At 41.7% G+C, this 17,707-nt stretch overlaps 1 protein-coding gene across 1 annotated transcript in view; it reads left to right on the forward strand.

The window, feature by feature from the left end:
- LOC124139581 overlaps window positions 1-17,707 on the forward strand; it is a 113,737-nt gene that overhangs the window by 46,605 nt on the left and 49,425 nt on the right. The window contains exons 30-42 of the mRNA XM_046506757.2: window positions 1,126-1,211; window positions 1,939-2,110; window positions 3,503-3,590; window positions 4,014-4,235; window positions 5,251-5,529; window positions 8,175-8,595; window positions 8,911-9,106; window positions 10,419-10,554; window positions 11,476-11,700; window positions 12,818-13,066; window positions 14,122-14,367; window positions 15,000-15,171; window positions 15,543-15,723. Of these exons, the coding sequence (XP_046362713.2) occupies window positions 1,126-1,211; window positions 1,939-2,110; window positions 3,503-3,590; window positions 4,014-4,235; window positions 5,251-5,529; window positions 8,175-8,595; window positions 8,911-9,106; window positions 10,419-10,554; window positions 11,476-11,700; window positions 12,818-13,066; window positions 14,122-14,367; window positions 15,000-15,171; window positions 15,543-15,723 (2,673 nt within the window). The remainder of the gene's footprint in view (window positions 1-1,125; window positions 1,212-1,938; window positions 2,111-3,502; window positions 3,591-4,013; window positions 4,236-5,250; window positions 5,530-8,174; window positions 8,596-8,910; window positions 9,107-10,418; window positions 10,555-11,475; window positions 11,701-12,817; window positions 13,067-14,121; window positions 14,368-14,999; window positions 15,172-15,542; window positions 15,724-17,707) is intronic.

Below are 17,707 nucleotides of genomic sequence, written 5' to 3' on the forward strand. Positions count from 1 at the left end.
GAGAAATTTATACACCGTCATGCCAGTGAAATGTATACACCGTCATGCCAGTAGGTAAAGAAATATATGAATCTTATTTGATAGAAAAAATGGGCCAGCCATAAGGAAAGCGGCAGTCACCCTCTTTTGTGGATATGTACAGTGGTCCCTCACTACAACGCTACCAATGGGGTCCAAATAATTGTAATTGTAATATTGTTGAGGATCTAAAAAAGTCAGTTGAAGGACAATACAGGCATACCAAATAGAAATATGATATCGTCAGGTGTCTATTTTTGCACTCTAATTTGATATAAATTTGGGACCCTCCCTTCATCTCATGGACCACAGATGATGCCTTGTTTATTGAATTCTGTATTCATTCTGTTTGTAGAGATCCTGATCCCGCATCTCACCCCGCGTTATTAGTGTACTTCTGTGGTTACTTTGCCACTACGCATACTACCAATGGGGGATGGTTCACGCGACAATACATCACCATCTGACCCTGCGTAACCGCGCACACAGTTATCAGTGTACTGTTGAGGTTACTTTGCCACTACGCATACTACCAATGGGGGATGGTTCACGCGACAAAACATCACCATCTGACCCTGCGTAACCGCGCACACAGTTATCAGTGAAATGCTGTGGTTACTTTGCCACTACGCATACTACCAATGGGGGATGGTTCACGCGACAATACATCACCATCTGACCCTAGAACCGCGGACACAGTTATCAGCGCACTGCTGTGGTTACTTTGCCACTACGCATACTACCAATGGGGGATGGTTCACGCGACAATACATCACCATCTGACCCTGCGTAACCGCGGACACAGTTATCAGTGTACTTCTGTGGTTACTTTGCCACTACGCATACTACCAATGGGGGATGGTTCACGCGACAATACATCACCATCTGACCCTGCGTAACCGCGGACACAGTTATCAGTGTACTACTGTGGTTACTTTGCCACTACGCATACTACCAATGGGGGATGGTTCACGTGACAATACATCACCATCTGTTGGCTGTGAGCTGAAGGGCATCGTCTTTGATCATGGGTCAAACAATGATAGAATTGTGCATAGAAATATTCTGACTAAATGTTTATCAATGTCAACTTGTTTTTGCCACCAGTCCGACAGAGTTGCTACAGCTGCGATGGAGCACTGACTGATGAGGAATGTAACACCAAAACCATGCGATGTGGCCACCAGGAACAGGTAGGAACTTGCACAGGAGTGGCTGGTCTGGATGTAAACTCATTCCTGATTGGCTGGTCTGGATGTAAACTAATTCCTGATTGGCTGGTCTGGATGTTAACTAAGTCCGGATTGGCTGTTCTGGATGTTAAATAATTCCTGATTGACTGGTCTTGATGTAAGCTACTGGTAATTCTTGATTGGCTGATCTAGATGGACACAAATTCGTGATTAGCTGGTCTGGATGTAAACTCATTCCTGATTGGCTGGTCTGGATGTAAACTAATATATGTGATATCGATTGACTGGTCTGGATGTAAGCAAATTCCTGATTGGCTGGTGTGGATGTAAACTAATTCCTGATTGGCTGGTGTGGATGTAAACAATTTCTTAACAGCAGGTTTGGATGTAAACTAGTTCTTCATTGGCTGGTCTGAATGTACCCGGTAAACTAATCTGTGATAGGATGTTCTTATTGACTGGTCTGGATGTAAGCTACCGAAAATTCTTGATTGGCTGTTATGGATGTAAACTTATCTGTGATTTGCTGGTCTGGATGTAAACTATTTCCGGATTGGCGGTTCTGGATGTAAGCTAATCTGTGATTGGCTGGACTTGATGTAAATAATTCTTGATTGGCTAGTCTGAATTATGTTGCCCAGTGATGGTAATTCGTTTTTGTGACCAATGAAACCATGGAAGGAGAAGAAATCGTGGCTTTGTGTAATATGTGTGATCTGTTGCACAGATGTGTGAGAGTATCTTGAAGCGGGATTCTGACAACAAACTCCGCTTCTACAAGTCCTGTGTGCGGCCATCTTTCTGTACAATGACGTGTAAAGGCAAGGGAGACGACTGTCGCAGCTTCTGCTGTGTCGGGGACCTCTGCAACAAAAAGTACAACGTTGAGAGTCCCGTCGGTTTGTACTTTCAAATGTTCCAAATTACCAACACACAACTTAATAAATTTATTATAGAAGGAATGGATCAAGGAAACTATCTGAATATTTTGTTTCATATTTTGTATGACATGGTTAAATGGAAAATATCTGGGTATTTTTTTGTTTTTTGGTTGTGACATTATGGGCTGAAAGGAAACTTACTGAATATTTTGTTTCATATTTTGTATGACAAGGGTTAAAAGGAAAATATCTTGATATTTTGTTTCATATTTTGTATGACATGGTTAAATGGAAAATATCTGGATATTCTTTTGTTTTTAGGTTGTGACATTATGGGCTGAAAGGAAACTATCTGAATATTTTGTTTCATATTTTGTTTCATATTTTGTATGACATGGTTAAATGGAAAATATCTGGATATTCTTTTGTTTTTTTGTTGTTGTGACATTATGGGCTGAAAGGAAAATATCTGAATATTTTGTTTCATATTTTGTATGACAAAGGATACACATTGTCATTGAAATGTTTAACTTGTTTTACAATTGCAAGTGATTATTCTATGCGTTTTTTCGGTTGTATGTTTTGTTGCACATTACTGAAAACAATCCCCATGCTTAGCAGACAGGACAATAAGTAAATCTAATTCACCCCCATGTTTAGCTCACCTGACTGAAAGGGAAGTACTGTTCCTGTTTGCGATATATTTAGGTTTTGACAATGCTCTTTCAATTCTCTCAAAATGCTCTGAGAGAGCTCAACTTCACCATCACTGTTTCTCCTTATGCCAACATCATATTTTGTACAAATTATTGGAGTTTTGTATGTATGCAGAAAATATTTTCGAGTATCAGTGCTGACAGCTACTTTTGTTCAGTGGCTGTCATTGTTGACATTCTAGACTGTTGTCTACATATCCAGGTGAGCTACAGTGCTGGGACACTAGTTTTAATGATTGGAGGTTTTTGCTGTCGTCTGCAGATCAGTCAATAAAATTGAAAGTGTGGCCCTAGACCTGATAGAATCAGAAACTTATTGGTGCAAGTAAAATGTACAATATCATTTTCCAAAATGCATTTTGTGAAATTATGATATCAAATCCATACTTACGAGTAGTTACATGTAGCCTTTACAAAATTGACCTCTTACTTTTTATCATGCTCAGTGAAGCTGGTAACAAGGAGGCTTGACATGAAGAACATGGTTGGCTTTGATGATAAAATATGCTACAGTCAAACACCTCTGTGTCAAACTTTGATATGTCAAACTTACGAAATCTCATCTCGAAGTAAAAGCTTGGACCCAATTTATTCATCATTTTCGGTTGTGTCAAAGTATTTAAGCAGTTCCCTTCGACACAACACTGTTCGACACAACACTGTTTGACTGTATCTTCTTGTTAAATGCTTACAGAGCCACTGACGTGCCGTGTCGATAGATCTGTGTCATGTGCCCTCAGCCTCGTCAGGAACATCGTCAACTATGGGGAAGTCAAGTGCAGGTACATAGTTTAAACAAAATGATCTGTAATTTGTTTGTTTATTTTCATGCTTGAATCTTCTGTAGATAACTTAGATTTGTTGGCAGAAAATAGTTTTTATTTACATGTGCCTGCTGTATGCAATGAAGAATAAGACTTTCGAAAAAATATTACATTTGTCTGTATTTTGTTTCTTGTTTTAATTTATTATGTTTATTCATTGAATCTGATACGTAAAATAGGGGTGGCCAGGTAGCCTAGTGGTTAAAGCGTTCGCTCGTCACGCTGAAGACCCGGGTTCGATTCCCGACATGTCTACATTGTGTGAAGCCCATTTCTGGTGTCCCTGGCCTTGATTTTGCTGAAATATTGCTAAAAGCGGCGTAAAACCATACTCACTCACTCACTCACTCACTCACTCACTCACATAAATATATTTTTTAGTTCAAGTCGACGTGACCTTGAGTGTATGGGGAAGAACACCCGCGAGTGTCGCACACCAACGTTCGTGAGCCTCAGTACAACGGCGTTCTCTGTCTTGTCCTCGATCGCCGAGTCGACCTGCCTGGTCGAGGTCACATCCTCGTCATGTGGCTCAAAGGCCATTCTGTCCACATACGCCATCTTGAAGTCTGGGTTTGCAACGCTCGATAATAAGATCTGCAGGTAAGTGAAGGTTAAGCTTACTCTGAAACTTTATTTTTAATAATTAACCTAAGATTATAAAAATTTCCTGTGATCTTTATAAATTTAGACTTCATTTTTGCCCCAAAAAATCAGATTAAATTCAGATTAAATTAAAGACACGGTTTTTCATTCACAAGACAATTTTTCTGTTATTTGATTGTTGGAAAGAAGAAGCCTCTAAACCACCCCTGCGACTGGCACTTGGCCCAAGCGTTAAGAAAGTTATCAATGGGGGGACACTTAATAAAACAATGCACAATGAGTTAAATTTCATTCAGAGATTGAGCAGTTCTGAAATTTTTTAATTCAAACATCGATGAACATTGTTTTCTGATAATAATTATAAGGCAATTGTAAAACCCTGCTACTATGTTCAACACTGTATTCTCCCATGGTGTGTTCACCTGTCCAACACTCTATTCTCCCATGGTGTGTTCACCTGTCCAACACCCAATCTCCCATGGTGTGTTCACCTGTCCAACACTCTATTCTCCCATGGTGTGTTCACCTGTCCAACACTGTATTCTCCCATGGTGTGTTCACCTGTCCAATGCTCTATTCTCCAATGGTGTGTTCACCTGTCCAACACTCTATTCTCCAATGGGGTGTTCTCCTGTCTAACACTCTATTCTCCCATGGGGTGTTCTCCTGTCTAACACTCTATTCTCCCATGGGGTGTTCTCCTGTCTAACACTCTATTCTCCCATGGGGTGTTCTCCTGTCTAACACTCTATTCTCCCATGGGGTGTTCTCCTGTCTAACACTGTATTCTCCCATGGGGTGTTCTCCTGTCTAACACTCTATTCTCCCATGGGGTGTTCTCCTGTCTAACACTGTATTCTCCCATGGTGTGTTCACCTGTCCAACACTGTATTCTCCCATGGGGTGTTCTCTTGTCTAACACTGTATTCTCCCATGGTGTGTTCACCTGTCCAACACTGTATTCTCCCATGGGGTGTTCTCCTGTCTAACACTCGATATTCTCTTTTCCCAGGGGTGTGAATGAAACAATCCAGAGTCTTCAAAGAATTGAGGACAAGGGAGTGTGCACTTTGTCCGAGCTAATCCCAGTACGACAGTCGCTCAACCTCATCAAACACCAGACTGCTGGATTCTGTGGAAGGGCACCCACATCTGTCACATCGTGTCAGCGAACCTCGAGGGAAGTCTCCGGATCAAGAACCGGGAAATGTGGTGGCCAGTTTTTGAGCACTGCCTATTGTGTTGCCCAGGCCATCAGGAAGTTCAACAGTGATGGGGCCACATTCTGTAGGTAGGTTTAGCCTTTGTCAATGCGTCATGGACTGTGGGGTAGGCTGGTAGTTAAAGTATATGCTTTGCACACAAGATAGGTAGGTTTTAGCCTTTGTCAATGTGTCATGGACTGTGGGATAGGCTGGTAGTTAAAGTATATGCTTGGCACACGAGATAGGAAGGTTTTAGCCATTGTCAATGTGTCATGGACTGGGGGGTAGGCTGGTAGTTAAAGTATATGCTTGGCACACGAGATAGGTAGGTTTTAGCCTTTGTCAATGTGTCATGGACTGTGGGATAGGCTGGTAGTTAAAGTATATGCTTGGCACACAAGATGGGTAGGTTTTAGCCTTTGTCAATGTGTCATGGACTGTGGGGTAGGCTGGTAGTTAAAGTATATGCTTGGCACAGGAGATAGGTAGGTTTTAGCCTTTGTCAATGTGTCATGGACTGTGGGGTAGGCTGGTAGTTAAAGTATATGCTTGGCACAGGAGATAGGTAGGTTTTAGCCTTTGTCAATGTGTCATGGACTGTGGGATAGGCTGGTAGTTAAAGTATATGCTTGGCACACGAGATAGGAAGGTTTTAGCCTTTGTCAATGTGTCATGGACTGTGGGGTAGGCTGTAGTTAAAGTATATGCTTGGCACACGAGATAGGTAGGTTTTAGCCATTGTCAATGTGTCATGGACTGTGGGGTAGGCTGGTAGTTAAAGTATATGCTTGGCACAGGAGATAGGTAGGTTTTAGCCTTTGTCAATGTGTCATGGACTGTGGGGTAGGCTGTAGTTAAAGTATATGCTTGGCACACGAGATAGGTAGGTTTTAGCCTTTGTCAATGTGTCATGGACTGTGGGGTAGGCTGCTAGTTAAAGTATATTGCTTGGCACACAAGATGGGAAGGTTTTAGCCTTTGTCAATGCGTAATGGACTGTTGGGTAGGCTGCTAGTTAAAGTATATTGCTTGGCACACAAGATGGGAAGGTTTTAGCCTTTGTCAATGTGTCATGGACTGTGGGGTAGGCTGTAGTTAAAGTATATGCTTGGCACACGAGATAGGTAGGTTTTAGCCTTTGTCAATGTGTCATGGACTGTGGGGTAGGCTGCTAGTTAAAGTATATTGCTTGGCACACAAGATGGGAAGGTTTTAGCCTTTGTCAATGCGTAATGGACTGTTGGGTAGGCTGCTAGTTAAAGTATATTGCTTGGCACACAAGATGGGAAGGTTTTAGCCTTTGTCAATGTGTCATGGACTGTGGGGTAGGCTGTAGTTAAAGTATATGCTTGGCACACAAGATGGGAAGGTTTTAGCCTTTGTCAATGTGTCATGGACTGTGGGGTAGGCTGTAGTTAAAGTATATGCTTGGCACACGAGATAGGTAGGTTTTAGCCTTTGTCAATGTGTCATGGACTGTGGGGTAGGCTGTAGTTAAAGTATATGCTTGGCACACAAGATGGGAAGGTTTTAGCCTTTGTCAGTGTGTCATGGACTGTTGGGTAAGCTGGTAGTTAAAGATTTTGTTTGGCACACGGGAATGACTGAGAGATATGAGGAGACCGGGATTGCCATCACCTGGCTCAGTGGAAGAAATTGTGAGCACATTGCTGGTGTCCCCTGTCATGATATTGCCAGAATATTGATGAAAGCAGCCTAAAACCAAGCTCACTGTCTGTGAGAGGTCCTCGGTGAGATACCAGAGCAGAACACATCGTCCCAGCACCCCATGGTGTGGAATTGTTACAATGTGTGATCTGTTTTGTGTTGTTTTGGGGCTTTTGGGTAGCCTTGTGGTTAAAGTGTTCGATCATCACACCGGAGATCTTGGTTCAATGTGTGAAGCCCATTTCTGGTGTCTCTTGCCGTGATATTGCTGGAATATGGCTAAAAGCGGCTTAAAGCAATACTCAACAATATTTGGGTTGATTTCATAACAGACTTTTTGATCATTGAAAACATAGAGAAAGCAAAGTCTGAAATGTCTAATATTGGTTCCTGTTTCTGTGAAGAGATACTATTTTCATGACAACAGTAAATTATTGCTTATTTATTCTGTGTCATCAAAGGTTAGTCGTACCTTCAGTAAAATCCACAGCATTTCATGACTTCTCATGCTTATGGCTAATGTGGAGAATCATCAGAGGGGGAAGACACTGACATACCCTTAAAAGACACACCAACATTATTCCATTAACTATTACCACAGTGTATATACACTTGTAATTTATCACCATTGTCGTGACATTACGTACTTTAAGGTGGAATCAAAATGTTTAAAAATGATTTATTTCTTCCTTTCTGAATTATAAACTTCTGTGATCAAATTCTAAAAATCTCATTTTTATTTCCGTAATTATTTAGCAGACTTATTTCTGTGCTATATTTGTGAAATTTGGGGTCAGGAATATGCTGGTGTCCTGTAACTTATCCAGTGTGGATCAGACAATCCAGTGATTGATATCATCCATCCGTCGCTACGGACACGCTATGAACCAAGTCACCAAACCTTTCTACCTGATCCATTAAATCACATTTTACGACAAGCAAAGATTGCTGTGGACCTATAATAAACTAGAATCCCCACAGGGTTTCATGGGGTCAGTGGATCCACGTAATAAAAAAATGTCTTTATGCCAATATTTGACCCATTCCTGTCTCTTCCTGTCAGCGCCTTCCGGTCAACAGCCTCGTGTCTGGACCCGCTGAAGCACTGTGCTGTCCCAGCCAGCCTCCGCACCATGAACAACACCCTCTCCAGCCTTGTGAAGGCCATCTGTACATCTCCCGCTGGGACCTCGGACACCGCCTGCCCAGCGGAAGTGTGTCACCTGGCAGCTGCCCGTGCCTGCTATGCAACGACCGTTGTGACTAATGTCACGTCTGGTGGATCTATCTGCGAGAACCTCCGAGTCAGCCGTGGATGTGTCTCGTCCCAAACCTCTGGCTGCTTCTCCATCCAGGAGGTGACTGTTGTTCAGGATTACAAGGCCACGGTGACTCGACTTGGGGCAGGATGCCAGCTGGAGGAGCTGACCGTGAAGCAGGATATCTTCACTGACCTCTCCACCTGCCTTGTGACATACTCTAACGTGAGCACAGTTTCTGTATCTTGTTTCTATGCTGTTGTTAGTGAGTGTTGTGTGTTTGTGCGTACTGACTTTGTCTGTTGTAGAGTTGTAGAGACTGACTTCAGCTGTTGTAGAGACTGACTTCAGCTGTTGTAGAGACTGAAATTGTTGTAGAGTTGTAGAGATTGACTTCAGCTGTTGTAGAGACTGACTTTAGCTGTTGTAGAGACTGACTTCAGCTGTTGTAGAGACTGACTTCAGCTGTTGTAGAGACTGACTTCAGCTGTTGTAGAGACTGACTTCAGCTGTTATTCTGATCCTCTTGTGTGGTTGTAGGATCTGACGGCAGCGTTCACGAGCTCGGACATGTTAGGGGAGATGTGTGCTGCCCATGCCGCCTCCAAGACATGCACCAACAGCACCTCCCTGCCTCTCCTCTCCTCCAACTTCACCAAGTCCGCTGTGAAGACATTCAACATGGGATTCGGGGCGTACCTGGAAGACAAGTGCCGTTCTGATAGCAGTCAACCAGGTATTGACCCTGTCTGTATTCTGGGGAAGATTCAAGCCCACTAACCAATGCTTGTCTCAGGAATGGTTTGTTTTTTGGTTCAGCGCCGCACTCAGGAATATGCTGGTGTCCTGTAACTTATCCAGTGTGGATCAGACAATCCAGTGATTGATATCATCCATCCGTCGCTACGGACACGCTATGAACCAAGTCACCAAACCTTTCTACCTGATCCATTAAATCACATTTTACGACAAGCAAAGATTGCTGTGGACCTATAATAAACTAGAATCCCCACAGGGTTTCATGACAATCAGGTGGTTACTGTTGGTGGCCTGGTTGATTGTGTGTCCAGCCCTGTGGATCATGTCTCGTGCTGTCATCCTTTTATTTGCCAGCCCCAGGTTAGAAGACAAACTAGTCCTTGAAACTCTCTGAAATGAAGCCCTTTTAAATTTTTGAAAATCTTTGAAGAGTTTATGAACTTGCTCTGTACTCATATTTCCATACAGTGTATGTTTGCACCAAACTACCTGAATCAAGATTAAATAGAGGATATTATATTCGTATTCATGTCATACTACATTTACGACACGAGTGCTTAAATACTGCAATTTAAGCACAATTATCGTAAACATAGTATGACATGAACACCAATATCATGTTCTATTTAATACCGAGGAAGATGTACAGAGACACATTTTAGTGTTTACCTTTAAGGACAGCAAGTTGCAACAGCTACGGAACCACAGTTTGTTGAGCGACGTCAACAATCTTCAGCTATGACGTTGTTTCTAGTGTGATGTCATCCCGACCACTCATCACAATACGATTCGTATGACGTCAACAATGTCCGGATTACGGAAATAATACACTGTTGTCTCGCAACGTGATATGACCGCAGGACACATTTGATTTTTATGAACCCTGATGTGTTTGCCTTCCTGGGTAATGCATACAGTTCAGCAGAATGGCAAGCTGTTACCAAAGGACGTTCTTAACATTTAGTTACCTGTATGTCCTCTTTATCTGCAGCGTCATACCAAGAGACGTTAAAAGATGGTACATGTTGTTACCCTGTCTGGCGCTCAGCATTAAGGGGCTAAAACAAGGACTGGTCGGCTCGGAGTCAGTATACTGTGTCTGAGTGGGGTATTCATGTTAAACTGGGCATGGTATCTCAGTGAGCTAGCACTATAAATCGGCATCAGTCCTGACTAGTACAAGCAGCCACACACACACACATACACGTGCATGCACATCGCTATATAAGTGCAATAATCTTGGACGCGACATTAAACCCCATTTCACCTCACCTCACCTTTATCTGCAGCTGCCCGAAGACGGCGACAAACTAATCCCCCTAATGCCTGCAACCTGCAACTCGCACAAGAGTGTGCAAATTCTTATCTCCTGGCGTCCTGGACTCTCCCGACCACCGAACTGTCTGACAGATCAGGAACTTGTAGGTGAGTTCAGAACTCAGATCACATAGGTAGTTAGATGGTAATATGCTTGAAAAGTAGGCCATATTTCCATTTTAAAAAATAAACCTAACGGTTGAAACAAAAACTGTATTTTTTTGTCAGTAAGATCTATGCAATGGACTACTATCTAGTATATTTTGAGGACCAAACCCTGTATAATTTGAGTGCTGTATTCTGTGCTGAGGCCCATACCCTGCATACTGTAAATTTTGAAATTAACATGAGCCTGAATTAAATGCGAAAAATGTGAGTGGTCTTTGTTTGCATTAATGAAACTTCGCATTTATGTCTCCGAAATGACTGTCAACAATACAATGGCCTCACTGCACACTTTGGATAGCAGAAATACCAATTTGAATATCAACACAAACATGGTTTATTGAGCAGTAGTTGTTACAAGTATATAACAATGTCATTCAAAGAATAGGAATGACACAATAGGCATCCGGTGAGTTATTTATATATCTAGAGGCCCATGCCCTGTATATATCTTGAGGCCACTACCATGTATATCTTAGGCCCATACCCTGTATATCTTGAGGCCCATACCCTGAATATCTTAGGCCCATGCCCTGTTTATATCTTGAGGCCCATGCCCTGTATATATCTTGAGGCCACTACCATGTATATCTTGAGGCCACAACCATGTATATCTTGAGGCCACTACCCTGAATATATCTTTAGGCCCATACCCTGTATATATCTTGAGGCCCATACCCTGTATATATCATGAGGCCTATGCCTTGTATATATCTTGAGGCCCATACCCTGTATATATCTTGAGGCCTATGCCTTGTATATATCTTGAGGCCCATACCCTGTATAACTTGAGGCCTATATCCTGTATATCTTGAGGCTGATGCATTCTCAAACATTAACCTGCATATTTCTTGTTCAATCCAGGGAATTGGAGGCCAAGTATCAATGTGTGACCGAAAATGTAGACAACTGTGCGTCTAAGGCCATAATCCTGAGCATGATGTCCAGCGCCAAATCCACATTTGACGAGTTCTGTTACTCCCGCCAATACAAGGAGGATGGCTGTGACAATGAAATGGTGACCATGTCCCTGGAGGGAATGAATCAACTGACCACTTCCGCCCTCGTTTCCACGGAAGACGTGTGCAGGTAGGCGTTTGTTTGTTTTGTACAAGCATGTAATACAAAGTGTGGTCAGATATGAAATAGCTTCCTGCTTCACAAACACACTTACTTATTACATCAGGCCAAAATAATTGTACTTCGTGAGTAAATCAATGAAAACGACTTTACAGTAAACTATGGTTATAACGAACACGCTTATAACGAACTGACTGATAAAACAAACTTACTTTTTTGGTCCCAACTATTTGCTGTAGTTAAGCTGTATATATATGCTTATAACGATCTATGGTTATAACGAACTAAAATTAGTAGTCCCTTTGGGTTCGTTATAACCGTAGTTTACTGTATTTTGATATAAAGTTTACAAATGTTCTCTTCACAATATGGCTACAAAAATGCCAATATGGCCAATTTTAAATCGCCTGTACAAAGCCAAAACATTAGTGTGAGTGAGTGAGTGAGTGAGTGAGTGAGTGAGTGAGTTGGGTTTAACGCCTCACGTCAGCTTAATGTGGGAGGAAAGCCCGAATTGATGCAGGTCTCAGACCTTTGCCACTTCGGTGAAACCCATGAGCACGGGTATGATGCTGACAAACCTAGAAACATAATTGGGGCGAACCATGATTCGAACCCATAACCATTGGTTTCTGGTGTACCCTAGGGACACAACTCTGCATAGCTAATCACGGAGCCTTAGATGACTGCGAATATGTACAGAATATCGGCCTCTGAGCAGGCCAACATGAATTTCTGTATTCAGTCCAAGAACAGGTCTATTTCTGGGGTCACTTTTTGTCGTCCTTTAATCGGAGCATTAAAGTTTTGTTTTAAGCAAAGCTGTATTTCATAGTCTATTTACGTTAAACGTTTGCAATACAAGTTTGACAAATTTTACACTTTCAATAATGTTTTGTAGTCGTTTAGTCAGTAAACCCATCACGACCCTCCTGTCTCTACAAGCTGCCCTCACATTGTAATAACTGATGGGTAGGCTAGCGGCAAGATTGTTTTCTTCTCATGTCAAAGCCCTGGATTTGATTCCGCACTTGGGAAACCCATCACTGGTCGGCCCTGCTATGATATTGCTAGAATAATGCTAAGAGCTGCGTAAAACAATATTCGCGCACCATTACTTTTTCAGTAATACCAAGAATGCTCTAGGCTGGCTGAAGAAGTTCTCTAGCGGATGCCCAGATGCCACCATTCTTCCCAGCTACACAGCCTACTTCGGGGGTATTGTCGGCAACAGCTGCCCCCGCCTCACCGTGGAGCTCTTCTGTGGTGACTCCGCGCCCATAAACAGGTCATGTGACTTCAAGCGGGCAGAGACCTGTGTCAGCAACATTGACTTGTCCATAGATGCTGAAGCTGATACCGAAAATTTCTGCAGGTATGAATTGGATCTCTGCTGGTCTTAAATTACCCACTTGAGAAAAGGGTTTCATATAAAATATATATCTGGCCACTCGGGATAAAAATGAACAAATTTCTCATTTTATAAAGAAGCAATACAAGTAATCACCTTCGACCTTGACAATTGTTTTGTGGTAGTTCAATCAGGTGAGCTTACCTTGATCATCTTTATCATCTTTGCAACCTCGTCCCTGAAGAGAATTCTGAAACAAACGTCAAGTCCCGTTAATCCGACGTGATTGGTTGCAGATGATTATGTCAGATTAACAAGTGTATCAGATAAACGAAATTAATTAGTATCAACGTTCGTGATCTAAATCGGACAACTACGCGATAGATAACTATACAAACACGTAATAAAAAAATAAAAATATTCTTATTGTCTATGTTACATTGTTAGCGGAATATGTTTCTTAATCATGCAACCTCAACGCAAAACAACTGTTATGGACTGTATGACTTATTCAAAATACTTTAAAAAGCATAGTCTGGAATGGAAGTCGCAAGTTTGAAACTGGTGCCGCAAAGCTTAAGAAAGCTGCTTTCTAAGGGGCTAACATTGACTTCCTGTTAGTCATTTCATGTCGGATTAACGGTGAGGTGATGTGAAATGGGGTTTAACGTCGCTTCCAAGATTGTTGCACTTATGTAGCAACATGCATGCATGTGTGTGTGTGTGTGTAGCTGCTTGTATTAGTCCGGACTGATGCCGATTTATAGTGCTAGCTCACTGAGATACCATGCCGCAGTTTAACATGAATACCCCACTCAGACACAGTATACTGACTCCGAGCCAACCAGTCCTTGATTTTAGCCCCTTAATGCCGAGCGCCAGACAGGGTAACAACAAGTACAATCTTTTAACATCTTTTGTTATGACGCGGCCAAGGATCATACCCTGGACCTTCCGCTCTCCGGGCGGACGCTCTACCACAAGACTACAGAGGCGGTTGTCGGATTAACAAGACTTGACTATATCCAAATTCATACAGTTTCCCTGCAAACTGATATCAAGATTGTTTTTTTCTCCAGTGGCCTGCTGCAAAACGTGACCTGCACACGGAACAATCTGGATGGATGCTTGTCGTCACAGATTGCTAAGGTTTCTGTTGAAGCTGCAGTTAATCGTGACACCATTTTAGCCAAGTCATGTAACATCGATGCGGACTTGCTAGAATTTGGTGACGTGTGTACTGCTCGACCTGTGTGTTCCCTCTCCGGCGCCTACCGATGTCTGGAAGATCTTCTCATACAGAACTATGACTCCAACGATTGCACGTAAGTGGTAGTAGTGGGACAATCAACCGATGTATCGGTGGATCACGATTTTTATTTTACTTCTCGATACAAGTATCGATCACAACCGCACACAAAGTAAAAAGTATCGATTCTTACCTTAAATGTATTCTTCAATAAATGTTACACTAAACACTAATTACTAGTGAAAATGAGTAGAGAAAACGTAAATATTTTCATCCATTACACTATACTTGACACTGCCAACTGTAAATCGTTAGTGTGCCAGGTATTTGGCCATCCTGTCAAAGAAAAACATGGCTCACTCACCACAGAAAAGAGCTCATGGAAGTGTCATGATACGTATCGGATTGTGAGCAAGGTATCGCGATACGTATCGGATTGTGAGCAAGGTATCGTGATACGTATCAGATTGTGAGCAAGGTATCGTGATACGTATCGTATCGCACAGTTGGTGTATTGTCCTAGCCCTAGTAAGTGGATGAAGTGTTTTTTAAGCAATCTGAGGCCACATCTGGGATGGGTCCCAATGAGTTAGACTGACACAGATAGGAATTTAAACAAGTTTGTTTATATTTTTTTCGTGACTTTTGGCTTCGGTCAGTTAAATCTCAAATCAGAAAAATAAAAGGTTTTACCACACCTGTTCATAGCATCCGGACAGCAAAGAAGAACTGCATGGCAACACACCTCCAGGGATGCAACCACATCCAGATTTCCCTGGCAACGGCTCTGTATGAGGTCCTGCTGCCAACCACATCCACCTGCACTGCTGTCGTCCTGGCAACCAGCCCCTTCAGCACCTCCCTCAGCACATCTCAGCAGGTGAGCAGACAAGGTGGACATCAGATCCCTGTAATGTAGTCTATGTGCAGTGGTCCGTTGTGTCGTTCAAGCGATGTAATCAGGAGATACATATTTCGTTGTGTAAGATTTGCATGATGTTATGCTGAATGGATGTACGGAAATTTCATTTGAACACAACGTCGTAAGGTTCTGACGTGACCGATAATGGAATGTCCTCAGATTTTTGTTTAGCGGCAGTGAGAAATTAGGTCTGATTTTAATGAGATTGCAGCTCTAACTCCTGTGTACATGTCCCAGCAATCAGTGCCATACAGTGCCCACCCTACACTCAGAATGTTCCTCTGAGTCCAGTTGTATGGTGACACATGTACTTTCCATTTTGACTTCAGCAAGAGGTTACATGTATGACAGACATGCTGACCTCCCTCGACAAGTTCACCAGTGCGTCGACACTAGCACCGCGGCACCACCTATGCCAAATCTTCAGGACATATTCTCTTTGTCGTGTTGGAGGAAAAGATCTTACAATTGATGTTGTGGAGGAGTTTATTTCAGCCAACTGTTCTGATGGTAAGCTGCCTTATTTTGTGCCATCTCCTTGTATAATGTATCTCCTCGTGTAATGTATCTCCTCGTGTAATGTATCTCCTCGTATAATGTATCTCCTCGTATAATGTATCTCCTCGCATAATGTATCTCCTTGTGTAATGTATCTCCTCGTGTAATGTATCTTCTCGTGTAATGTATCTCCTCGTGTAATGTATCTCCTCATCTAATGTATCTCCTTGTGTAATGTATCTTCTTGTGTTATGTATCTCTTGGTATAATGTATCTCCTTGTGTAATGTATCTCCTCGTGTAATGTATCTTCTTGTGTAATGTATCTCCTCCTGTAATGTATCTCCTTGTGTAATGTATCTCCTTGTGTAATGTATCTCCTCGTATAATGTATCTCCATGTGTAATGTATCTCCTCGTGTAATGTATCTTCTTGTGTAATGTATCTCTTCATATAATGTATCTCCTTGTGTAATGTATCTCCTCGTGTAATGTATCTCCAAGTGTAATGTATCTCCTCGTCTAATGTATCTCCTCATATAATGTATCTCCTTGTGTAGTGTATCTCCTCGTGTAATGTATCTCCTCATGTAATGTATCTCTTCGTATAATGTATCTCCTCGTGTAATGTATCTCCTCATGTAATGTATCTCCACGTATAATGTATCTTCCTCGTGTAATGTATCTCTTCGTATAATGTATCTCCTCATGTAATGTATCTCCTCATGTAATGTATCTCCTCGTGTAATGTATCTCCTTGTGTAATGTATCTCCTCATGTAATGTATCTCCTCGTGTAATGTATCTCCACGTATAATGTATCTCCTCGTATAATGTATCTCCATGTGTAATGTATCTCCTTGTGTAATGTATCTCATCATATAATTTATCTCCTCGTATAATGTATCTCCTCGTATAATGTATCTCCTCGTGTAATGTATCTCCTTGTGTAATGTATCTCATCATATAATGTATCTCCTCGTGTAATGTATCTCCTCGTATAATGTATCTCGTATAATGCATCTCCACGTGTAATGCATCTCCACGTGTAATGTATCTCCTCGTGTAATGTATCTCCACGTATAATGTATCTTCCTCGTATAATGTATCTCCATGTGTAATGTATCTCCTTGTGTAATGTATCTCATCATATAATGTATCTCCTCGTGTAATGTATCTCCTAGTATAATGCATCTCGTATAATGCATCTCCACGTTTAATGCATCTCCACGTGTAATGTATCTCCTCGTGTAATGTATCTCCACGTATAATGTATCTTCCTCGTATAATGTATCTCCATGTGTAATGTATCTCCTTGTGTAATGTATCTCCATGTGTAATGTATCTCCTTGTGTAATGTATCTCATCATATAATGTATCTCCTCGTGAAATGTATCTCCTCGTATAATGTATCTCGTATAATGCATCTCCACGTGTAATGCATCTCCACGTGTAATGTATCTCCTCGTGTAATGTATCTCCACGTATAATGTATCTTCCTCGTATAATGTATCTCCATGTGTAATGTATCTCCTTGTGTAATGTATCTCATCATATAATGTATCTCCTCGTGTAATGTATCTCCTAGTATAATGCATCTCGTATAATGCATCTCCACGTATAATGCATCTCCACGTGTAATGTATCTCCTCGTGTAATGTATCTCCACGTATAATGTATCTTCCTCGTATAATGTATCTCCATGTGTAATGTATCTCCATGTGTAATGTATCTCCATGTGTAATGTATCTCCTTGTGTAATGTATCTCATCATATAATGTATCTCCTCGTGTAATGTATCTCCTAGTATAATGCATCTCCACGTGTAATGTATCTCCTCGTATAATGTATCTCGTATAATGCATCTCCATGTGTAATGTATCTCCTTGAGTAATGTAACTCCTCGTATTATGTATCTCCATGTGTAATGTATCTCCTCGTGTAATGTATCTCTTCATATAATGTATCTCCTCGTGTAATGTATCTCCTCGTATAATGT

This window comes from Haliotis rufescens, unplaced genomic scaffold (genome assembly GCF_023055435.1).
Source record: "Haliotis rufescens isolate VD_foot unplaced genomic scaffold, xgHalRufe1.0.p SCAF_9, whole genome shotgun sequence".
Taxonomy (NCBI): domain Eukaryota; kingdom Metazoa; phylum Mollusca; class Gastropoda; order Lepetellida; family Haliotidae; genus Haliotis; species Haliotis rufescens.